The 27,696-nt window shown below is 34.0% G+C and overlaps 1 protein-coding gene across 1 annotated transcript in view; it reads right to left on the reverse strand.

The window, feature by feature from the left end:
- Positions 1 to 27,696, reverse strand: part of LOC125674043 (single-minded homolog 1-A-like) — a 48,546-nt gene that overhangs the window by 20,703 nt on the left and 147 nt on the right. Inside the window, exons 1-2 of the mRNA XM_048911068.2 lie at positions 27,341 to 27,696; positions 14,946 to 15,133 (exon numbers count right to left, since the gene is read on the reverse strand). The exon at positions 27,341 to 27,696 is cut by the window's right edge and continues 147 nt beyond it. Coding sequence (XP_048767025.1) covers positions 14,946 to 15,133; positions 27,341 to 27,378 — 226 coding nt within the window. The 5' untranslated portion in view covers positions 27,379 to 27,696. The remainder of the gene's footprint in view (positions 1 to 14,945; positions 15,134 to 27,340) is intronic.

A 27,696-nucleotide genomic window follows, 5' to 3' on the forward strand; every position in this document is an offset into this window, starting at 1 on the left:
GGCTAGATATCTAGGTATTTTGAACGCACTAGTACTGTATGGATTAACGCTTGTTATCCCTACGTAGGGCTAGCCTAGCACATCGTTCAAGATCGTAACGCTACCAAGCTTTACGTAGCCGTTACGATCTTGAACGTAGATTCTAAAAAAAAAAAATCGGTGACGGTGTTCCGATTGGTAACGTACATATAAGCAATCACATCACACTCGTCATTTTCCGTAACCTGTATTTGCGGTTACGAAAATAGCCGAGTAGTTACGATTGGTATATCATAGAAGACACATTACGTCATAATCATGATGCTGCAGCAGTGCAAGTCAGAAAAATCGTGAATGACTCTCTCACATCAGCCATTTTCGTCTCACACTAATTGAACGCGAGAATAAGAAGGATACGTTAGTAAAGTTTAGATATACATGTATATGTTTTCTCATAACATTAAAGGCTGTATTTAACAACAGTTTTTTATTTTCACTTTCGACAAAACGTCTTTAAAAAACCCCAACGAAAACAAACTGTGGATTGATGTAGAGGCCGATAAAACAGGATATTTTAAAAACATGTTCTTGTCCAACCCACGACTTTCTAGAGATAAACATATCAAATCATCAACAGTCGTCAAAAAAACCGTGATTTTACATCATTAAAGTGCGCCTGTCACACATAAATGCTATCTCCACAAGAATTTAGAATCTGTATGAGAAATGCCACTAGTAGATGATCACTAATCAGTTTATATAATAGACTTTAAAATGACAGATTTGAAACTTTAAAACGGAAAACAATGTATAATTATCTCATAGATGCTCATTAGATGGACCTATTACTAATGACCTGCACGAGGTTCATGTAATTTTCTCCGTGAAGAGCTGTTTAAATCCAGCAAGATGATTTACTCGGCATGTACTGTTTCATTTTCTCCCTCCCAACAATCTTGGCTATTTTCAAATAGAAAATTACAAAACATGCCCCGTATTCACATATTAGGAATTTTTCTGTTTATGATATTGTAAAATTGCACTATAATTATACAAAGCAACATTGTATTAATTTATGATATAACTTATATATATATATATATATATATATATATATATATATATATATATAGGTAAAAAATAAATAGAAATGAAACACGAAGACGTTTAGAGCTTCTGAAGATTTGAAATGAAAGCGCTAAAGCTTTACTAAACGTCTTTGTGTTTCATTTTTATTTTTTACCTATACTTTTACCGATCATTGAGAAAAATAACTATTATCTATCTATCTATATATATCTGTATGGAAACCAACACCTGTTGTAGCGTACTCAAGAACACAAACAATCAATGCAAAAAATGTAATGGACGAAGAAACATCTCATTACTTCCGTATTTCAAAACAAACTACTACCACGCCATGCGAAAAAATCGTTATGATGAACTCCCGTGTTCACCATCGATTTGATAATTAGCTTAGGATTTGTTAACTTTTCAGTTGACCTACCATGCAGAAAAATATGGCAATGAAGTCAAACTTTTTATGAGAGGTGTTGTATGAAAGTTCTGTTCGTCTTCAAATGATAACAATCAAACGTCACTAGTGTCTTTTGTGTCTGTTCTGATTTAGTAAAACCCGAAAGTGCTCTAACTTGATCTAATTCTATTTTCATCATCCTCGTACCGACTTCAAAGTCAACCATCTTAGCGACCCGGATGTTACGCAACATTTCATGGCGGTTTGGCAAATACAATTAAAGCAACAACTACTGCACACCGGAGCGTGATTTTATTCGTGGCAATTAACACCTCTCTCTCGTCTAGAATTGTTTAAAAAATCATTTTAGCAAATGGAAATTGAACGGAAAATACAGCGGTAACATTGGGGAAAAAACCCACCATGTTATGTCTATATTCATAAGTAGTAAATGAGTGCAATGGGAATATTTAAAACATCATACATGTATTTTTGTTTCGTTGGATTTATTGAAAGAAAAAAAAAAAACAAAAAAAAAAACCCAAACCTCACACACAGAGAAAATTGTAATGGAGTAATATTTGATGCTCAGTCATAATACCAGATAAAAATACTCTAGATCTCCCTAATGACTAATAGAAACGGGGCCCCCGACAGAAATATACGGGGAGTAAATCTAGTCGAACAACAACGGACGAGGCTTTGTGGGATATTTTCCAATGGCATTTTCTGAATTAACCCTAGTGCCAATTTCTACCAATTTCCTACAGCCACTTTAATAGAATTATCCTGAAATCAATTGCATCTTGCAACTGTAATGAAAAAGCAGCGTAATTAATGTCAAAGAGAGGATAAAAATGTACCATTAAAAGACAAGGCTTTTCAACAAGAGGCCGAAACTTACACTTGAAAGGGAATGGTACATCACAGTCCAAGCATCAATTATGCATAAACAGGGCTTTTTATGTGTGTGTATGTCGCTATTATCTTGGTAAAAAAAAAAGAACAATGTTGTAATCAGGTGGTGTATTTACTCCCGGTTTTTAGCCTCAATAATTAATTATAACGGTGGGGAATTGGGAAAAATGTTGTAGTTTGGTAGTAGAGGCCCACATTCCACCGCACCGGTGTCTAAAACTGTGTATTACATTGTCAGTACCACCATAACAAGCTACTGGATGTACACAATGCATGTCATCATTTCAATTTCGTCTTGCAGTTATAAAGATGCACGTGCATTATGTGTAATTGTACAAGAAAGAAGAAAAAAATTATGATACGAATTCACGTCAAATTCTAATTTTATTTTATTTTTACCAAGGCTAGAAAACAGTACATGTATATATTTCCTGAAGTTAAAGTCCATACATTGCTCATGGCATGATAACACGGCAAACACACTTTCTGCCTTTGCATCCCCCTACCCCTGTATAAGATAGAGGAATGTGAAGAACTGGAAGACATATTGAATCGTGTAATGCACGTAACAACAATAAAAAACATTAGTTGTCGGATAGATAAGAAAATAATTTGATGGTAAGAAATCAATCTAAGTAACTAAACAATTTGATAGTAAGAAATCATTCTAACTGAACAATTTGATAGTAAGAAATCATTCTAACTGAACAATTTGATAGTAAGAAATCATTCTAAGTAACTGAACAATTTGATAGCAAGAAATCATTCTAACTGAACAATTTGATAGTAAGAAATCATTCTAAGTAACTAAACAATTTGATAGTAAGAAATCATTCTAACTGAACAATTTGATAGTAAGAAATCATTCTAACTGAACAATTTGATAGTAAGAAATCATTCTAACTGAACAATTTGATAGTAAGAAATCATTCTAAGTAACTGAACAATTTGATAGTAAGAAATCATTCTAAGTAACTGAACAATTTGATAGTAAGAAATCATTCTAACTGAACAATTTGATGGTAAGAAATAATTCTTGTAGAACACTTTTGTGATCTACTATACAAATGTAAATTAAAAGGCACAGTGCCAGTACCAAAACATTGTCTATCAAAGGTTCCCCTACAAAACAAAGAAATCCACACCCCTGAAGAAAATCAATTCCATGTGTTATGTAATTGACGTAATCATCAATCAATTGACAGGGGAAAGAGGAAAATTATAATATCAAATTTCACGTGCTGGGAATAGTCACATGACATTGTCAATATGCTGTTGATAGGTCTATTATTTGTTAAAACAATTTGTTTCTTTAATTTTCCCCTTGCATGTGTTTTTATTGTATGAAAACATTGGTTAAAAGTCTGTTAGTCCAACTACAGCGATCCTGCTTCAGATAATCAGCAAATATACAGAAAAGCATAATTTTTCAAAACCCACAACATTTTTAGGAACACATCGAAATAAAATAAAATTCACAGCCCTTACGTCAAAGAAATATTTAGCACATGATAGAAACAAATGTTCACACGAATACACACAAAATATTGTATATAAAGAGAAAGTTACATGTATAGTAATATCGAGGTGTAATTTTATGCTTTGTTTTTTCTTAATCCACATCAATTCACATTGTGGTAATATCTAAGAACAGTGCATTAGTTTACAGAGGGCATCAAAGAATATCCTAGGTTATCCCCGACATAAATCAACACCTTTAACAAGTGTCACGGCGCTACAAAAGATTCCCCGGGAGGCCGATGTCTCCTCCACAGCAATCTTAAATCAAAGAGCATTATATATTTTCTATCAGCTTTTCAATTAATTACACTTAATTACGGCAACAGTAATCCCCCGATCAATACAACACAACTGCCTGTGAGACATCTCCGAGCGGATCAGCGTTACCTTTATGGGGGGATTTTACAAGGGTAGATTTGTCGACCGGAGACAAATCAGATGGAATCAGAAGAGTATTCCATCCCAGGCTATGGCCGCGGGCTCCCGGTACTGTGTTAATGCCAGTCATAACTTCTCATCGTGCGATTGATGCTGCAAAAGGATGGGGACGACATTTTTCTGGATTATATTGACGGAGACAAAGAAAAAATTAGTATCTTGGATGATGAATCTGATAATTAATAGAATTAAATTTCACTACGATGTGAAGCGCGAGTATCATCTAACGCTTTATGGCAAGCTTCAGAGATTACGCGCTTTTTTTAGTTCTAGAAGGCTGGGCTGGCAATAGTCATCGGAATATAGAAATAATAACAAAAAGGACGCAGAAATACTCATGCTATTAGAGTGGAACAATGGTGATTTTTTTCTTCTGATATCAGACAAACAAAATTGACAACTGATAATAAATGAAGAAAATGGCGAAACGAAAGAGGCCCAAAGATAACTTTAAGGTAACATAAACAAGTCTCCAAGGAAATCAAGAATATGTCGTCATTAAAATACCTTTTTGGTGGTCTAATCATAACCTGTAAGCATTGGTGCTATTCTCTGATGGCAAATTCCGTTTCCTTCTTTCTTATATTCTCAAGAGAGTTGAAACTTAATTAACACTTTCTATCATTGGTGTGCTTTCATATCAATATAATAGTGTTGGTAATCGAAATCTAATATAATTTTGTCTTTGTACTTTAGCAATTTGTAGATTGATTTTATTGATATACAATCCTTAAGTCTGGTGAATTTCTTACGAATTGCAATAGTAGCTGATCCTAGCACGATGGGATGAATGATAAGCAAACTAGTTTTCAAAATTATAGAAATAATGACCATATATTCACAAAATCTACATTACATATATTATCATAATAGGATTCGACTCACCATAAAATTTCAACATCTTGTCGTTTAGCATTAGAAACATTATGGATGATATTCAATCAATACATACATAATATTAATATACATGTATGTCTATGAAGATTAATTCAGCCGTCTTTACAGATCCGGTGCATTATTGCCTGAGGAGGAGAAAGTGAGACCATTGATTAATTACGATTGACCAATGATAAGTCGTTCTCTAACCAGCTTTGGTAATTCTAGGTTCACTAGGAGCTTGACATTAACAGTAATCGCAATCAGCATTTCAAACATCTGTTAAACCCTGTATCTTTTGTTGCATGCTTAATCAAGCGTTCCAAAGTCGCTGATTAGGCATTGGTGCTTGACAGGATAATAATGAAAAGAAACATCACAAATTTCTACTTTCGTTACAGGTGGCTAGGTTCGGAAATCCAAATTAGCAAAACTGATTGAATAATCAACAAGCGTCAAGGTGAAAAGGACTTATTTCCATATCGAATTGATTTCGCAGATACTCTTGAATATCATGATTTTAAAGCACCAAATATTCAAATCTGTATAATACCCATTTTCTCATACCATATGTTTAAGTCGTAGTCGAGAGAAGAATCGTGTAATGAAGAATGATGTGGTTTATCCTTGCAGATAAAAAGCCCACATATATTAAATTTAAACATTATACGTCTATAGTACTTTGGAAGTAGATCTTGAAATGGGCACTTAATTTTGATATTCTGCTTTCTCGTATAACATAATTGAAAGCAAATTTATAATACTTATGATATTTATTTCATTGTAAAATATGGATTTATTTGCCCTTATATGTAACAGTTTCCCATTATCACCCGCATATGGTGTTTATGTGTCAAACGTTATTCGATAAACGAAAGCATGTTCGGCGTATGATCATTCAAAAAAAGGTAGGCTACTGACAATAAATTGATATTACAGAGGTTTAAGCAGTCTCATTAAAGTTAGCATTTCGCAAGTTCTATGGTCGTTATAATGATCTGATTTGTAAATACAACCTGTCATTGGTGTCTGATATGTTTCATACCCGAGGTAAGCCGTTTTTGCATTCTGATTTTGACAACGGCTTACTCCGTTTACCTGATCAAACTATAGGGCTCACGGCGATTGCGACCGCTCAGCAAGGGATGCTCACTCTACCTAGTCACCCGATCCCTCCTCTGGTGTGTCCAGGGGTCCGTGTTTGCCCAACTCTTAATTTTGTAATATTTATAGGATTTATGAGTGCAACTTATCATCTTAGCTTTTTCATAATTAACGAGTGCAATATTTTAGAATCACTATCTCCCATAAGCAAAGGTCAAACTTTGAACTACAGATAAAATTGAAATATTTCAGCATTTGTGTACAAACTATTGCAAAAAATATCTGTAACCTTTTCCTTGATGGATCTTCCTCAGCTTCGTACGTATATATCGCTGCTGGATATCTCCCTTACTGAGATTTACGTATATATCGCTGCTGAATATCTCCCTTACTGAGATTTACGTATATGTCGCTGCTGGATATCTCCCTTACTGAGATTTACGTATATGTCGCTGTTGGATATCTCACTTACTGAGATTTACGTATATGTCGCTGCTGGATATCTCACTTACTGAGGTTTACGTATATATCGCTGCTGAATATCTCCCTTACTGAGATTTACGTATATGTCGCTGCTGAATATCTCACTTACTGAGATTTACGTATATGTCGCTGCTGAATATCTCACTTACTGAGATTTACGTATATGTCGCTGCTGGATATCTCACTTACTGAGATTTACGTATATGTCGCTGCTGGATATCTCACTTACTGGGGTTTACGTATATCTCGCTGCTGGATATCTCACTTACTGAGATTTACGTATATGTCGCTGCTGGATATCTCACTTACTGGGGTTTACGTATATCTCGCTGCTGGATATCTCACTTACTGAGATTTACGTATATGTCGCTGCTGGATATCTCACTTACTGAGGTTTACGTATATGTCGCTGCTGGATATCTCACTTACTGAGGTTTACTTCCGCAAGGATTATGGAATTGTAAAGGCATTGGAAATGCGGTATTCTTGATTATGATGACAGACTGGATAGACCTAAGCTCGCAGAACATAGAGCTTACAAATAACAGGATTATGTTACAAAATAAAATTATTAACGACTAACTCATAGCATTGCTTGAACTTTCTGCTAAATCTTATACTCTGAAATTCTTGCTGGTATACCAATTTCATCCACACCCCCCCCCCCCTCGCAACGCATTGGTTGTTTTCATTTATCAATCGCATTCATAAGTGAATTAGTTATATAATCAATTACGATTTTAAGTATCGCTTTTCTCTGAAATAATTAAACTGAAGCACATTGAGGGAAAAAAAATGTCCAGAGTTCAATTATGTATATATATATATATATATGTGAAATGAATTTCTTTTTTCATAATACATGAGGGTATGAACTGCAGTGCTTTACGTCAGCATACATGTACTTCATGAAGCGTTTTTGTTCATATACTTATGTATCTTCAAAAAACCGAAATTTACTTTTTTGTATATTTTACACTTTACTTTCACTTTTGTATGAACATTCCCAGCCATTAAGATAGTCGTACTATATTGATCAAGATTCATACGCACAATGTTCACATTCATGAGGAAATGGCTACCACTTCAATTGTTAAAGATATTAAAGATAATGAAGGTAAACTATATATATATATATATATATATATATATATATATATATATATATATATATATAGGTAAGTATTTTATAAGTATTTCAATAAGTTTCAAATAATTCGCTCATTTCAATATTCAACTGCATATCCACAACTTGATAGAAGAAATAAAGATTAGGGATCAAATTTAGTAAAGCATTTGTTACAAGGCTATCAGATAATGCAACGAATCCAAATATTTCCAGGTACATAGCTTTCAGCTGACATCATGTCTAGAACAAGTTTAATTAATCCCATCAAGAGGTATCGGATGACAGAAATTGAACCCTTATATAACACCTTTATACCCCGCCATGTTCCTAAGGGACTGACCCTAATGGTTGCCAATTTGATGTGTCATTCATAGGGACCCCAATCATTTCGCACCACGGAATAAACGGAAATTTAATTCCAACCTTTTCTTTTCCTTTCTTTTCTTGGAGATTTTTTCTCTTTGTGAAACAACCAGAAGTTTTAAAAATATAGAATCGTTGGGATTTTGAGGGGGACTTTTCGCGGAGGGAGGAGTTATGGACTATTATTTAATATCATATGTATGTTACCCTCATGTTATTTCCACGTGAAGCCATGAGTCAGAATTATACGAAATAAAATCTGTCTTGTGGTATAATAAACAGAAATTTAATAATCCATCATCGTAATCTAAAATCTTTGCAACATTTCGAAGATTCTGAAAATATTTACACAGGGTAACGTATCGACTCCAATACTATTTGAAAACGAATAAGATGTCGATGATACACAGAGAATTTTTGATAGAAACATTGATTAGAATACATGGTAGCTATGAAGGCAGTTTTATATTAAAGATGAACACTGGGCACTAAGGAGAAATGACTCCATACTTCTTAATTACGTATATACATATTCATATATTTACATTCCCAATGTTTTTACTTTTAATATCTTTAATAATTGAAATGATCGTCATTTTCTCATGAACAATGTGCGTATGAATCTGGATACATAGAGTGGGACTATTTTAACGGCTGGGAGTATTTCGATAGAATTGAAAGTCAAATGTGAATATAAAAATTATTTCGAAAGTACACGAGGTTTTTACGCCAGAATACCTTTCACGAAGGGCAAACGGGCTGAATATTGGCGTAAAGCGTACATAGTTCATGTAAACAATCGAATTAAGCGTGCTCGAATATAGGGGGGAAAAATACAACACAATAAAAATATCTTTCTGGCGAACAAAAAGTCAAAGTTTTTTTTTTTTTAGAAGAATCGTAAAAATAGAACCTTGAATAGTTGACTGTCAAAATAATGGGGAAACACTATCATTTGCGGCCATCGCCTTTCAAATTTATTGACAACAAACTTCCTCAAAAAGCAAGTAATAAATTAGTATTCAAAACATTTCAATGTAGCGTTTGACAAGCAGAATTTTCATTTCTCTCTCCAAATTTTGCCATTTTTATCCCAGAAATTTGTCTTTGTAGTAAAATGTAATTATGAGAGCGTACGCCGTCCTTTATCCAGCACCCCATTCAGTTTCCTTAAGGAAATGAGTTGTCCCGAGAATGCCCGTATAAATAATATTTCATCGCTACTATCCCCCATAAAACGTGGGTTCTGCCTTTCTCTATAATAGCATGTCTCCAGTGCATTATGGGAAAATAGGAAGTAATTAGTGTTCTTCAAAATGCGCTCTAAGAAGTATGCTGAAATAGATACTTAGTTGATTTTAATGTCTGTTGCAAGAAAATATGGTCAATTACACCTCCGATGCGTCGTAAATTTCTTCGGATGTCATTTTCCTGCTGCATTTAAGTTTTGCGAGCTTTATTAGACATAAGAAAATGTTTCTTGAGTAGTTTCGAAAGTGGAAAATTGATGGAAAAGTGACTTATTGATTGGGGTTTTATTATACATATAAAGTAACATGCTTTTAGCTAAACACAAAGGCGATTCCTCTATGAAATATCATAAGGTATTTTTATCGAACATTTTATGTATTTCAAAATCAACCTGCCCATTTGCTTTCAACCATTAGGTATCTTGCCAAAATCCTCGTGTCTGTATTGCATTTTCTAGAAAGGAATGCTATTAGAAATGCTGTATGGACAATATTCGGGGCTCGTTTCTGATAAAACAATACGCGCATCTTGCAGTTCATCCTTAGACTCAACTGATCAGTCAAATGTTGATCATTTCGATTTGGTAATGTCCATGTGCAGAAGGAAACATGCCACTATATGCCTAAAATTAATCAATATTTTTCACATTTTTGTTGTTTTTTCTATCTGTTGTCATTGTCCCGAAGAAAGGTTTTCCCTCGATTTTTTCTCTATCGTCATTTGTCATTTGCAGCGCCATAGATAGATACACTATATTGAGGTGTCTTAAACATTGTCCATTCTCATTGAACGTAGATCTCGAGTTGAGAGTTTAAGATTTGTCTGACTGAAAAATGTACTTGTATCATAGGACAGTTACTCTGGTTAATGGTTTTAACAGTAATTAAACACGTAAATTCAATAAGTTTAATAAAAACAAATAAACAAACACAAAAAATCTTACCAAAAAAATTATTACTAAATTATTAATTTCAATAATCATGAGGTGTGAAACATTGTTCCTCAAGCCATCGGTCATCGACAGGAAGTTTTTTTTAGTGATTAGACAAGGAAACGTCTCGTCCACACAGAGCCCTGTCCCCCTAACTATCCAGGATAGGGTGGAAATATGTGACACAGAGCCTTGTCCACCTAACTATCCAGGATAGGGTGGAAATATCGGACACAACGTACACCTAACTATCCAAGATAGGATGGAAATATCTGACATAATGTCCACCTAACTATCCAGAATAGGGTGGAAATATCGGACATAATGTCCACCTGACTACCCAGAATAGGGTGGAAATATCTGACATAATGTCCACCTAACTATCCAGAATAGGGTGGAAATATCTGACATAATGTCCACCTAACTATTCAGAATAGGGTGGAAATATCTGACATAATGTCCACCTGACTACCCAGAATAGGGTGGAAATATCGGACACAACATACACCTAACTATCCAGGATAGGGTGGAAATATCGGACACAACGTACACCTAACTATCCAGGATAGGGTGGAAATATCGGACACAACATACACCTAACTATCCAGGATAGGGTGGAAATATCTGACACAGTAACTTGATAGATAGATAGACAGAGATAGATAAGATGTAGATAGACAGATATAGACAGATAGATTGTAAATATAATGAGTAGAGTTTGGTATTGGGGAAAGACAGACGGACAGACAGACAGATATTCAGTAGATAGATAAAATATAGATTACCGGACTATGATGGACTTAGTAGTGTTAAATGACCTTTTAGTAGCCATTGAAAGTAATTGTTCTATAAATCTCACGGAGACAGACCATTAAGAACAAAGCTGGACACGACGCGTATCGCAGGAAAAAGAATTCCATTAATGAATAGGTAGCAAAAATCGGAAGTTACAGCGTGTAGTTTGCCAAACGAAGTGACAATATGAATAATGGATGTCATATGCTTGTTTGGGGTATGAGTTATTACGATAATTGCAGAATATCTGGGTTCAATACTAATCAATTTGGGTGCCAATGGAGTTTTTATGGTATGATTACCTAAATACCAAGATTAGGGGAGTAACATTGGCTATTGGCAAGGTTTGAATTAACGTGAGCATTACGTTTGCGTTGAGAATGTTTTAAAAGAAAGTTTAAGAATTTAACTTAAATGACTATCTTACAAGCACATAGGGGTCTGGTGTAGGAATAAAATATACTTGATTATTTAAACCGATTTCCATAAATGCACATTATGAATCAAATGGATGGTTATGAAATAAAAAAAAGAAATGAAATAAAACTTGTAAAAATAACTGAGACTATACGATATCAGATGAGAAAACAAAATCAACAACGTGGATGTACAAGGTACGCCACAGATACTTCCGGCGGATCAAGAATTAATGGGAATTTTAAACACCCACCCACCCCACCCCCCGACCTTTGGTTGTAAATGTCCATAAAGAAGCTATTTGTGCTAATTTTAGAAATTTCACTTTGTGTATATACACTCAAATTGGAGGGGGGATCCAATATTTTGTCGTAGTCTTCCGTAACAGCGATTCCGTGTTGGTTTCATAACACTCTCTTCCGTTTCACGCTTCCGTTTCCGTTGTAGATCATATTTTTCTCAGTCGCAGAAGGTATAATATTTGAAGTATTTGACTTCTGTGTGTCCCCGAATTTTCTGATACGTCTTCCGTGGAATACAAGTTCTCGTTCCGTGAGTTCTCATTCCGTGGAATACGATTTCTCGTTCCGTGAGTTCTCGTTCCGTGGAATACGAGTTCTCGTTCCGTGGAATACGAATTCTCGTATGGACGTGCAGCCGGTCCATGTTCATCGATTAATTTTAGGAACATCCTAAAGGACTTTGCCTGTAGACCTCACGGACATGCTGACAAAATTAAACTCTATAAATGTTAATTAACAAAATTAAACTCTATAAATTTTAATTAACAAAATTAAACTCTATAAATGTTAATTAACAAAATTATACTCTATACATGTTAATTACTACTTTATTGTGTTATTCTAATTTTTTATGGAATTGTTTGTACATGTACCTTCCATCAGACTCTACTGTATTTATATTTAAACACATGCAGTCAATGAAATTGACATGTGCCAATATGATACATAATCATATCATTAGAATGCATTATATACGTTCTGTGTCTATTCTATGGTATCTGTCTCGTGTATTTCGCAGGAAAAAATCACCCAACGGGCACCTGTTTCAAAAGTAGTCTGAATACGTTATCAAATATTATTTTTCTGTACAATTTACACGGTTTTGTTTGGGTGCATTGGCGAAATCGATGACCCGTCTGGGTAACCCCCGTTCACGCACACACGTCCCAGATTCAATTCTTGACAAAAGTGTGCGTGCGAATGACAAGGAGCACGCAGTTACACATCAACAAAGGATGCTTCTGCAGAAACGTGGAGTAGAATACACAATGCATTTAGACATGCTTGTTTATTCACGCATCAGTGGAAACCAGCCCATCAGACGAGAGGAGTCACAAATATTGTATATTTGACGTCATAAGAGTTCCGTCAATTTCAATATATATATATATATATATATATAGAGAGAGAGAGAGAGAGAGAGAGAGAGAGAGAGAGAGAGAGAGAGAGAGAGGAACATTTTCATGGTAAGCAGACTTTAAATCTTGCAGAGAAGTATTGATGAAATCATCGACCGAATATACATGGTGTGAAAAGATTCCAATCCTTGTAGGACTTGAGTAAATAAAAACAAACAACAACCTTAAAATCCCATATCAGAAAATATTTATAATTCTACCAAATCTTCAAAACATATTTTTCGGTGTGTTTGTAAGTAAACATATCAATAGGTTCATTTGGGTGTTCGTCTCATGCGTTTTTCCTCTCTAGAAAAGACTTCTTCTAATAGCAAAATTGTCCGTATACAATGCTGCGTACAACATTGGTCGCAATTTTCTACGAGGCATCCTACCAGGAAAAATAATCATTGTAACTTATAGAATTATTTACCAACAGAAAACGCTGTGTCATTCCATCTTACATGAAGTGTTTGAAGTTATCCCGTGTTATGAAACAGTACACGGTTATTTGTGACTTGCTTAAATAAGATATTTCCCTTCAAAATGCACATCACGTACGTTCACTTTCTTTTACTGGTATTTCTCGTAATCTACAAATCCAGGAGTTAATTTCGTTCTCGTAAGCACAACCTTTTTCTTATATATGAAGCAGATACACATAACACATGCTTGGCGTATAATTTCTCAATTAAAATATAAAAACATCCATCAAACCTTTTTTTTTCTATACCTTGTTGCCAACCAATGACAGAGAACTATTCACTAAATGTCTTTTGTAATGTATGTATTTTGTACAACGGAGCCCTTGTTGAATATTTAAGTGCAAGGTGATTTTTTACAAATTTATTTTCACACATATTTTAGAAGCACCGTATTCTTAGTATTAAATGACCCATCACATTGAAACTGGATAATCCCCCATATATCCCCATCTAGTATACCCCTATGAAATAAAACACAGAAACGATGGCATTTAGAAAGAAGATGGGACATAATTATCCTTCATAAATTTCATACTATACCAGGTAGAGAGAAAATGGCACCCATAATTCGTATAATTTTTAAGCTAACTATGCCTGTCGTCAATTTTCTCATTTTCAACATCTGTGTGGGACAAACTCGCGGCAAAGCCCCGACAATTAAATATTATTTGCAATCTGCTCAGGTAGGAAAGGAAACAAGCAGGTAAGGCACAGAGCAGGGAGGCAAGGGAAGGCCATCTGTCTCTTGTCTATTTCAATATCTTTCGCTAATCTGCACAACTTACAGTCCACAGCTAAAATCTAATCAACGGGAAAAGAACGGATCGATCTTTAAAGTGATTTCTATGCATTATCGATCAATTGCTTTATCAGAGAGAAGAAAACAATCTTTGTTATTTGCTTGCCGCATATTTTTGATCAATTCAAAATCAGGATTAAGGATAATTCTAAATTTCATTTCGAGTGCGGAGCGTTTGTTAAAATAATTTTGAATATGTATATATGAGAACCGTGTTTGTTAAGATACAATGTACTTTTTTAATGAGCGATATACTACTGATGTACTGGTGTTGATGTGTGGCAAGTTAAACAAAATGATAAAAATCTGTCACAAATTGTAAATATATCTCCATAAGTTATAACATAGGCCAGCTGTACTCATACAGGGATCATTTTTCAGTATTTTGCACTTTTAATCAGAGTTGCTTTTATGACAAAGTATCATAATATACATGTCTTAGGTAAAAAAAAAAAAAAAATGAGCAAAGAAACAGCATTTAGAGGAATGTTGTTAGTAAATGATAAAATACATCGTCTCTAGTTTCTAAATAAGAAAATAAATAAAAATAAAAACTTACCCGCAAAATAACTTTTAGTTCTCAGATAGCTGACGGCCAGGCGAAGAATTGAAAGTTTGTCTAATTTGGAGATGACGGATTGTTCAAAAGGCAGCAGACTAGCGAGATGGTCCAGCTCTGAATTCAGCCTCTCCCTGTGTCGTTTACTCGGGTTGCTCTTCGGTGGATCTTTGGCTGGTGTCTTTTGTCTACAAGAAGAAAAAAAAGATGATAAGTTTGGCGAACTTAGAAGTGATGAAGAATACTAGTAACAATGCATGAATATAAAGAATTCCCGAGAAAAATTATAACAATCAGCAAATTGTAGAAAGTGTATCGTTTTCCTTTGTATTGTTTGATAAATCATTTGTAATTACGAGCCTTGTTCTAATTATGGAAGGGTTTACATACTCCGTGTTTGCCCAACTATCTATTATGTATTGCTTATAGGAGTTATGAGATTGATCACTGTTCGTTATCTTCGCCTTTCATACTCAAATTAAAAACAATTTCCAGATTAAACTTGAAAAGTAAAACAAAAAACAACCCCCCAAAAAACCGAAAACTAAAGAGTATAGTCACAATGCCTTTTTGAGCCTAAATTAAACAGTATCTATAATGCCTTTATGAGCCTAAATTAAACAGTATTTATAATGCCTTTATGAGCCTAAATTAAACAGTATTTATAGTGCCTTGATGAGCCTAAATGAAACAGTATTTATAATGCCTTTATGAGCCTAAATTAAACAGTATTTATAATGCCTTTATGAGCCTAAATTAAACAGTATTTATAATGCCTTTATGAGCCTAAATTAAACAGTATTTATAATGCCTTTATGAGCCTAAATTAAACAGTATTTATAATGCCTTTATGAGCCTAAATTAAACAGTATTTATAATGCCTTTATGAGCCTAAATTAAACAGTATTTATAATGCCGTTGTTAGCTAAAGGACATTAGTCATTATGCCGTTGTGAGCCTTGGTTTAAACTGTAGTCGCAGTATCGTTGTGAGCCTTGGTTTAAACTGTAGTCGCAGTATCGCTGTGAGCCTTGGTACAAGATATAGTACCCTCTTTATGTAAGAGATCATGTACGTGTTCACGCTGTCCAAAACTGTACAGAATTCAAGTTGTCTATTTAAACATCGTTTGATGTAGAGAGTTACAAAATATAAAATATCTACCCAAAATATAAACATCTCTACCCAAAATACGTTTTACAGTAATAAAAAAAAAAAAAAAAAAAATCCAAAAGAAAACAAGACACTGGAACCGACTGTCTCAGTTTAGGAGATAATTCTGTCGTTTATTACTAACATATTATGAGGGTAAAATAATCCTCCAAAGCTTTCGGCTAAAGTAAAACATTGTCACCATATTCTGTTGAATTGCCAACACAGGAACAACAGGAAATAAATCATGTTTGTAAAACTTGTGAGTATTTACACATTATCCTTCTTTAATGAAATGCGCACACAACATTGCCATCACATGATGCAAGGACTCATTAAGACAGGGCAATCATTTCTGTTGTCCTTTACGCCGCTAGTTAAAGTTTCTGACAGGGATTAGCTCCCTTGAGTCTTCAAACTCATATTGACAATAGGCATCCAACAGAGACCCAATTAAACGTTCATTTATTCCTTGGCCGTGTCTATTGAAATTGAATGGCTCTTTCCCTGTGTAAATTTCATATTTTCGCTTGGTGTCAGCTTTGAATTTTTGATGCATCTGTTATCGTGAAGAGCTATTAAATAGGAATATTTTACGGATCTTGTATTTAATTCTGTAAATGATTTCGTTCGATTTGGTCAATTTCACCGAGCATACCGTAAGTTTTACCCAAACACAGGATACGGATGAATAAAAGAATATGCATGACCAAATATGTTTTTATGAGCGAGAAATTGCACGAAATAATACATCAGGTAGCATAATAGAAAACTTGTGAAAATCATCCACAATTAATCCATTTTCACCGTTAGGGTTTCCGGTTTTAGGGGTGATTCTGTTCGTATGGTTAAAAAGAAGCACCAGAACAATATATGCACTTCTGTGCCTCATTGAGTGACTTCCCAGTGATAATTTTGAGATATTTCGATCTCAATTCTCAATGATGTAATGGAGGTTAAAATTAGAGAAATAAAATGTGTATATAATGATCGTTGTTGGTATTTGTTTCATCGTTTAAACAATTTCTATTTGGCAGTCTTTCACAATTTTCCTACAGGGCAGTAATTTTTCTTTGTTTATTGAATTAAACTTGCTAAATGATAACAGTAACAGGACTCAAACAAAGAGGAAATAATCCCCCGATATCGACAAAAACAAGACTGTATTAAATTACGTCAGAACATGTCCACAGGAATAACTATAGAAATTTAGAAATATTAACGAATTAATTCACTTATAAGGGCAAAACATCAGTTCCTTCCACGAGTAAGTTCATCAAATAATTCCCCCTCTCGCTGCAGAACCAGATGTGGTATATTGCATTAGGGAGCTGTCAAATTGCCCCCGGGTTCTTATCGCCAGCCATCTACAACATTCCCGAAAAATATTTCGCATTGATGCATCATAAAGAAACAATTTAATTAGGTTATCATGTCTGATTGCTCTTTTTACAATGTCAGTTTTTCCCTTTATTGAAAATCAACTCGTTATAGACAACACACGGTGGTTCTCTGCATACTATACCGAGTGTTGTTCCCCCCAGACCGACTGACATACGACATTACTGAAATGTGCATAATTCAACTCTGTATTCACCAAAAAATTCAAATGAAGATTTATTTACTCATTCCGTCAAACTATCATTGAATTGAATTTGTAAATATATACCATAAAAACTGTGTTATGTAAATTTACAAAAAATTAACATTTTATGAAAAATATTTTAGGAGGAAGGTGCGTTTACATTTGAACGATGTTTTGGATACATGAACCAATTACATTTTCTAGAATAAAACATACATATTAAGATTTCCTTTTCTCCAATATATATATAGTGCGAAAGTTATTGCGAATTCAAATTCGAAAATCTACAAAGTGCACTTGTTCTTTCAAAACATATCCACAAACATAATCTAATCCATGAACAATTATTCCAACGACAATGGGCAAAAACAAAAGACTAGAGTTTCTTTTAAACAAAACTGAAGGACATTTGTGTAAATAACTACCGATGGAAGGCAATCAGATTTTGCCTATAAACGCTTAAGAAGAAGACAGTGCCACTGACCACTGTGTGAAGATCATGGCTTCGTCAGACAGGTCATTTCCTACCCAAGTGATAACTTTATGACCAGAAAATGAGGTTGCTCATCTTCGGCAATCTATGATGGTTATAAATATTCATATACATTTCACGCCTTTCGGTGTTGCTATCAGTTTTGTGATCCACGAGGGAAAACTTTTAACAAGTGCCCCCCATACCTTCCTTTCACGTGCATCGACATATCTTCGATTTCTTTGTAAAAAAAAAAAAACGTTGATGGTTTTCTACAATTTTCATATTCAAAACACATACTTGATTTGCAATTACCCTAGTCCCACATTTTAATCATAAACAATATACAAAGAATATTTCATATAGTCTTCGTCTTGCATGCGTCTTATTATATTGTTCACATATATCGAATACAATAAGTATCATATGATTCATATCAACCTTATTACCCGTGCTTACATTAAGCTGAACTATCGATTGACCCTTCTCAATGAAAGTAACATTTTGTCACTTCATGTTCACATTCCCAAGAGCAGTCTCCGTTTTCTTAAAAGTGGAAAACGTTTAAGCTACCGAGTGCTATTGTAGTTTTAAAGCATATTTGACCCAGAAGCATCGTATGCTGAAATGAACAGTTGAATTTTTTCAAGACATTTCCCTATAATCAAATTCATAAAATATTGTGGTCATACTTTAAACCCTCCAAATCGGAACTCCTCTGTCCAATTAACATTTGCCCATAAAAATCAAGCAAATCGGTTCATTTAGTGCAAACAGCAATCTGTCTAGGAATATAATAACGAATAAGCTATAATTAAAGTTTTATAGCTGTACTGGTAGACACCAGTTAGTAGGCTGCCACCAGTTAGTAGGTTGACCTTTCAAATGAAATGTCGTGCTCAATGAATTTTCTTAGGCCAGTAAATCTGCTCACCCCCAAAATCCGCCTCAAACGTATGAATTTAAAAGATATAAACTTGCTTTTATTTGTTTGATGGGCAAGAAAGAGGGGCCCAATAAAACCATACAAGTGTAAAACGAAAATTGATACCGTGCTGTTATAAATTCGCTGGCTGAAAATCGATGTACAAAACTGACATACTGAATACCATAAGGCATATCAATGAGCAAATTTGTCCATACATCAAACCTTTCAGGCCTAGATAACTGATGACCAATGGTGGTTTCTATTATATGTATAGGATCCGCCTCTTTAAATGACATATCTGATCAAGCCATCACTAAAGTGCGTGTCTAGAATTTCACATTTATTTCAGGGTCTTTTTTTGTACTGAAGAATCCCAAACAAACAGAATAAGTATCTATTTACAGTTCTCTTGTGTGCGCTAGAATGTTTACTCCAAAAAAAATAAAGAAACAACAGCGGCTTTTGCTGTTTTGTTTTCTTCTTCAAAATTCCCCTTAATATATGAATGTATATTTTCAGCTACATTGAAAACTTTTTAGAATAACATATAATGGTACACGCCTGTTAAACACACTGTATATTTATTACAACCAACAGACGGATCCACTGTTCTCTGATTATGATTCTAGATTTCATTTGATTTGGTGACTTCTCGATATAAATAAAACAACAAATAACAAATCTGACTCCTACCTACGAGTTCCCCCTAGAATACAATATTATCATTAAAAAATAATATATATACTACTTCATTTATTTCTGATAAGATGGGATAAGAAGACCTTCAACTTCTGTGACTATGCTTTTTAATTTAAAAAAAAATTAATTATCAAACTGCTTTAAACAGCTGAACATATTCCATAACTGTTCTAAGATGAGATTTAAGTATACAAGCCCTCTGATTAATGTTCATTTAGATATATAATTAATCTGAGATATATCAATTTTATTTATCAATAAATACAATTCATAGCTCCGCTTAACGAAATGTTTCCATTTAACAAATTCAATTGTTTACAAACTTACTCAAATTTCCCCTTATCGAATGACTTTTTAATTAACTCGATCATTCGATAGAAAGAATGGTTGAATTGATTGACATTACGTACAAGTTGTTTAAAAAAAGTGAAACACGATCGTGAAATTTGGCTACAATTTAACACAGAGAACAACGTCGAGCCGCGGGTCCTTCCAGTTTGAGTTATTTAAAGCTCATTGAAATTTCACGTTAAGTTGACATCTGCCACCAGTCGTTACATGGTTTGACATGTTCATTAGGTAAACTGTAGACATTTCAACTTCCCAGAGGAGTCAGAACATCAGTCACCGTACGAAATATTTTGAGTATCAGTTACTGATAACCTTAAAGAAAAGATGGCATGGTACTTTAAAGGGACCCCGCAAATATAGATACAGGCTTGAGGGTCGACTACAGGCAAACGCGTTCAGAAGTCTGACATGATAATGTACATGTACTTTACTAAACTGAAGTGTTAGTTCAAATTTAAGAAAAGAAAATTAGAATTTTTTTTGTATGTTACATTCAATCTTTGCTGTTTTCCTATTGATAAACACATAAAACGGTAATTTCCCACTATATAGGAAAATAATTTTCTTCTTCATTATTTTATCATAGGTTCAAAAACAGTAAGATTATAATTCGTACATCAGAATGTTTCTCCATGAATATGCAAGTCACATAATTTCTTAAAATATTGAAAATTTCTACCATTTACATTGCTAATTATTTTTATCATTCAACAATGAAATGAATAGATAAATAAACAAAAAACAAAAAACACTCCACATTCTCGTGACATTTGAACATGTTCACACATTCGCATAACACATATATGAAGCATGTTAAATGATATTTAAACAGACCTACTGGAGTTCATAAAATGACTCGGACCTGCTATACAAAACACATATGTAAAAGTGCTAGGTTGTTTGGTGATGTGTTATATATTGTCCCGTTTCAAAAAATAGCATTGACATTTCTCCTTATCGGTTCCCTCGGATCTTATAATTGAGGTAACTTTGAAAGACACAACATAAAGAGCAGTAATTATGAAATAACTTCAAACAATTATATCTAGTCTGAATTTCTGGTTTTCAATGTCATCGACCAAAACCTGTTTGGGTCTACATCTGCTGAAGTAATTGCTAAAGAATGTGAGGTGGTTTTTAAAAGACTTTCAGAAAAGTTAAAAAACACTAATATGGGAGATCTTTATTCATCTAACTTTCAGCAAGATAGAATCAAGATATTTTAGAATGGAACTGTTCTGCAAAAAAGAATATCTAGAGATAAAAATCTTAGATAAATCTTTCATAAACAGTAAATATTTATTCTAGCCTTTGACATCAATGTCGATGCTGACAACATTGGAGTTGTTAAAGGAAAAAACTGCAAAACAATGCATCAGTTATGTAAACGTCACAGGTAAGAGTCGATACCGTCAATATCGATAGAGGTAGACTTCCCAGGTATGTAATTCATAAAGGCTGTGTCAGCGTTTAATGAACTGGAAGTGTCTCAAAGAAGAATTGATGTCATTAAAATGACCTCACAAATCGATAGGCAGCTGAAAAATGTTTGAAGTATTGCTAACCTCTCTGCAACAGAAGCCAACTTTCAAGAGTATCAGTTATGCCCAATTTGAAGGTATACTAAGATTCTCAAAATTATTGATACTTTAAAGTTTGCATTGATACAAAATTCAATGTAGGAGTGACAGGAATTCAAGATGAAAGATGCGGAGCACGAAGTATCACCGGACTGTAAAGATACGGAGCACGGAGTATCATCGGAATGTAAGGATCAGTGTAAATCTAGGGAACATCCGCAAGGGCAACATTACCTTATAAATCATACTGAACATTGTTGTGAAGATATATGGTATATGTCAATACTTCTCATCTCAATTTAGGATATCAAAGAGACCCTCCCCCCAAAGTGCAAGCATGATAAGTATAAAACTAGGAGATATTAACTTGACACCAGTCTGATTATTTCACCAATCGACACCCAAAATATATTGTAGTACAAGTTTAATTAAGCATAGGAAATAAGAGTAAGGATTTAGAATTCATGAAAAAGTAAAAGGTGAAGATAACCCGCAGTGATCAATCTCATAACTCCTATAAAGAATAAGAAATGGAGAGTAGACCTGGGTTTCTCGAGAGAAAAAAAAACAACAACAAAAACTTTATTTCAAACTTGGACTTAAGTCTGAGATTTTACTCAAATTTTGTCTCCTCAACTAAAAGTAAGTTTAGATTTTTTCTCCCGCAAAATTAAAGCCTAGGCAAACACGGACCCCTGGAAACACCAGAGGTGGGATCAGGTGTCTATAAGGAGTAAGCATCTCCTGTTGTCCAGTGAAGCACGCCATATATTTTATCTAGACTTGATTCATATTTTAATGAAAGCACCTGTTGATGAATAGTAATTACAGGTGGTTACATGGTCTATAAATACATCAGATGTACCACACACTCTCAAGGCTAAAACTCATCGAGACCACCTACAGGGCACCCCCCATCCCGACTCTGAAGAACTGACAGAAAGGGTCACAAGCAAGCGTACATAAAAACTCGTTTCTTACTTCAACAATGCAATTTTTTCCTTACAGGATATTTTTAAATTGTTCAAGGGCGAAGGTTTGACACATTCCTGGGAATTTTTTTTCCATTCAAATCAAGACATTCGTATCATGATCTACAAATATGACTCACAATTTGTCTTAAAATATGTCAAAGAAACTGCAAAATTCAGTAAGAAAAAGAAGTAAAATATACATCGCGGAAAGAGTCTTTTTTCAGTATCTAAACACTCCTTCAAACCTCAACACTTTGGGATCATTTTACCTCCGTGTTTTTCCCCAGTACCTTTAAATTGTTCATTCGATAAGGATTCTTGACTGCAGTTTTAAAAGTATATTTAGCCAGGAACAAATTATTTCGAACTTCCATTCAACGGAGGGTATTACTTTACCTAATGTTTCAAGCATCTTGATCCCTCAATACCATTTACAAAATTAATCATTGTCCATTGTCAGGTGCATAAAGGAAACGAAGCGACGAAACAATTAAACGTTGAAATAAGACATAAGTTTTTTTTTTATACAAGGAGTTGATCAAAATCAGGAGACGACGAAATCTCAGGGAACCGGGTACGATCGGTGCTGGGTCAACATCACTTCAATGAACAAGAATAGAATAATTTAAATCTCGATTACAAAGTTTGGAGAGAGATTCTAGGGGTAGGTGAAGGAAAATGCTGACTGCGGTTTCTGTGGAGGGTTGGTTTCTCTTTCACATTTTTCATAGGAATGCCAGATAGGACATATGATAGAATTTACATTGACAAAATTCTATCATCCCAATTAGGACTGAAATTGCCATTAGTTTTCCCCCCAAGTTGTTACACAGAATGGTATTATTGACGCTTAAAAAGGTTGTTGAAACCTCTCAACGAAAGGTAAACATATACGTCTTTTAGTTGTACAATTGTTGTAAAATTATCATGTCTAGATTACCTTACTTAACAGTGTGATGTAAACCATGCAATTCATGTTTCTACTGCTAAAAACCAGCCAATGAAATGCATGAACCTAACAGACAATATGCCCCCATGAACCCTTTACAGCACTAACTCCAAGAGGGCATTAAATGTCGACCCTCCATCCTTAAGAGAAGTTTTAATATTTAAATTATAGCGTACAGTCAGGTTACCGGTTCATTTGAGGGGTGTAATTTTCTACGTTACAAAATCTTTACTCAGTTTGCCTAAGGTTAATGTACCATAAAATCAAATCTGAACAAATTGTTTCAAGCAATTTTGGCATTTCATTTAAAACCATTCTGAAATATCCTTTTCCTTAGTTTGTGTATAAAATACGGCATATAATACATTTTGTATTGTGAAATATGTCTTTCTAACACTCCGAGGAGCACAGCCTTATTGATCTTTAACGAACCGAGTGATTCCTCATCTTCATAAATGTCTATTTAATACAAGCAGTGAAATATGTATTACACGACCCCTTCAGCAATACAGAAGGGAAATATGTCATTGTCTATATGGATTTGAATGAATGAATAGTTAAAACAAACTGGTGACTACAAGTAATTAAGAAAATAACAACTATATCCAAATTAAGAAGCCTTACAAATTATCAATATTTAAATCATTAATTAATTTTTGGGGAACCAGGAAAACACATGTGGTGTGTTCTTGATCATACTAAGTTACAGTAATGTTTCAGAATATACAGACCACAGAAAAGGCGAACACGAGGAAAAAAGAACCTTGTTTAATCACGATTAAGTAGATCCCGCGTTTTGAAGTTGTCACTGAACTTGCAGATATTAAAAAAGTAAATAAAACAAGAACGGCACAAAGCAAGATTAATGTAAAATCACAGAAGTGAAAATAGTTTTAGGAGATACTCCTGGCCCACGGAAATTCAAATCTTAAGCAGCTACCACGTAAGAGAGCGATGAAAAAAGATCAACAAAACTTGCATGACAATGTGTAGTAATGGCGAGACCGGGAGGTGCTTCCGTATTTCTGCACGCTATCTGAACAACCCAAAACAAGACGGCTAACAATGAGGGTCAAATGGGCCCATAGAAATGTGTCTTAACAGATCGACTCTCTTGGCGAAACAAACTCCGCCCATATAATTTGTAAAAGAAACAGCAACTGTTATAAATGTTCCCGTACATGTGTATTACATGAAGTTTGCCTAAATTCTTTTCGTACTTGTGCAAATTTCCAGATAGTATCTGTCCATGTTTCTTTGTGACGATTTGTACTTTTATGTGTGTAGAGAAGTGTATTGTGTAATGTTGGTTTAAATCGGGAAGCTAAGTGTTGGAACATCACCACAACAATAAAGTATATATAAAATCCTTTTATCTTCAATGAAATATTTCATTACGACAATAAAAAATATATCATTGATTAAACAAGATAACATATTGCAAGCTTAATTATATTTCTTAAACAAATTGGAAATTTTCATTATAAATGCGTTTCTTCTACCCTAACACTAATCTACTTTTGCATATGTTATGGGAAATTTAATCGCTATATGCAAGGTGAAATATATATGCATTACGCTAATTAAACTAAAGATATCGTATGATTATTATCGACCCCTTTCACACCCCATCAAGTTCTTTATTTCTCTATGCCTTACAACATATCAGATATACAATAAAATATACAATATGTGCAATATATAGATTATTTGTAGTATTGGAAAACATTTTGTATAAAAATATCCTTTGTAAAACATCATCTTCACTTTTCCAATCGTAATTAACATATGAGTACCAGTAATTACTCCATACCAATCTAAGATGGCATAAATTAGCTTGAACCTCTGTTGTGCTATACAGAGAATTATAACTTCCTTGAAAACTAAATATGTGTCTGTTCAAATAAAATTGTTTTGCTGACGGGACGCAAGCCATTTTGAACGAAAGAAAATATGATGCTATTCTTTTACCGTACTTGTTAATCAATGTAAAATAAGTTTTACTTAAACTGAATGATATAAGAAAATATGAGATGACACTGGTAGAAAAAAATATAGTGGCTTAAACCAAAAATTTATATTTATTAATCATCATATTATCTTAAAGGAAGTTTGAATATATACAGGTAGAAGAAGTAGCTCTGAAAGTCAAATAAAAATCTTCAGTAGAATGATACGCAAGGATAGATAACCATACCCGATTTAAACAAAGACATCTTACATTCTAATTATTCTTTTAATATAAAGACCCACTATTAATTTTGCCCCCATTAACCTTTAGATGGGTGTAATAATTACCCCTTGTTTTTAAATTGGAATTTGTCCAGATTTGTTTTGAAATGTTTAAATGAAGACATTAACTCGATGAGATACTAACAGTGGAATAAAACTTTGTAGATATCATCATCAAAAGTTTCTGTGATCAACCTTCTGTGAATTCTTAAGACTGCAATCAAAAGCGCATCGTAATGTCGAGCTAACTGACCAATGCTTGCTTGGTTTGTAGAAAATTACTTCGCTTGAGATGTCGAGTTTATTATTATTTAATTGTTCATATTTGCCTCCGACGATTTCATCAAGGCTGATCGACCAGGCACTCTTATTTTTTGTCACACACCGACAAATAACAATTAGAGTTAATTGATATTACCTTTTATCGCCATTCTAATTGCATGCATTTTTGACACCAAAGATGTGTAGATGTTGTTCTTTTGATTTCAACTAAATCATTACAGAAAATAAAACAATACAAAATTCCGTTGTGACTATTTTTGATAACTCAATCATGGATATTAAGACAGTGGCACAACTCTGTTGTAAAGACAGTCAGCTACCTAATTGTTGGTCAATTTATTGTTGAAGTATAATTGGGAAATTAATACATAACAAAGACATGAGATTCTAAATTGTTACGCCATCTTACAAGCACACTTTAATGATTTTGAAAATGCGTGTGTTTGATTGTATTTGATAAAATCTAATAAGATATTTTTTCCAGAAAAGATGTTTAAGTGAAAAAAAAAAACCCAAACAAACAAAAAACCAACAACAGCAAAGCTGTCCAGGGAGGCATCCCATCTCTATCAAAACTTAACAGAATGTTAGAAGTTATATATTGTCCAGAATGAAATGAGTTTGAAACGGTACCCATTTCCTTATATGCATAACTTTCAAAAGATTTGTCGATTTGTGACGAGATTTCTGAGATTTCTATTCAAAGTAAAATAAAGGATTCTCTTGTGTAGGAATTGTGAGGAAGGCCGACCCATGCAAACTTCAGCTACCAGGACATACAGAAATAGAAAATATCAGATAACTCGAGTCCCAGAAACTTGAATGGCGATCTTGAGGTCAAGACATAGTTTTCCATATAACTTCGCAATGAAGAAAACATTTAATTGAAACTAAAGGTTTCATAATACAAGAAGAATTTGCATTTAGCCATCTCATAAACATTAGAGTGTGTTTGTCATGTCTTAAGTTCAAATAGTTGGATTCAAACACTACCCTTATTTCATAGGGTACTTAGTACATGTATAATATATCACATATATACTTACTTGTGCTTAAAGTAATGCAAAAATAGTAAAAATCTCCCCTTATAAGTAATGCCATACAACGAGCACAAGGCCTGATGTAGATTTGTGATATTGTCCAAAAACGAAAATAGAATAAATACGAAAGCACAGATGATATTCTACATACGTTTTGACGGTCCGTCGGCGGCGCTTTGTGGCATACATTTTGAAACCTTTGGTCTCATTTACTTCCAAGCACTAGTGCAACCTTAAAGTCACCATCGCTCTTCAGAATCTGTATGATGTGTCCCCAGAAACCATATTTTCAAAACTTTTTTGTTGTCCAAAAAAAAAAAAAAAATCTTGGTTTCACCTCCACCCTTTTCGGGTTAAAATGGAAATGCTCCTTGAATCATAAACATGTAAACAAAAATTCCATGTGCATGCTTCTACTATGTTAAAACAAAGTAGGTGTTTATTGTTCGCACAGGTAGCGTGCAGGTCTTACAAACTTGATTCAGTTCGCAATAGTTCGGTTCAGGC

Source organism: Ostrea edulis, chromosome 3 (assembly GCF_947568905.1).
Source record: "Ostrea edulis chromosome 3, xbOstEdul1.1, whole genome shotgun sequence".
Classification (NCBI taxonomy): Eukaryota; Metazoa; Mollusca; class Bivalvia; order Ostreida; family Ostreidae; genus Ostrea; species Ostrea edulis.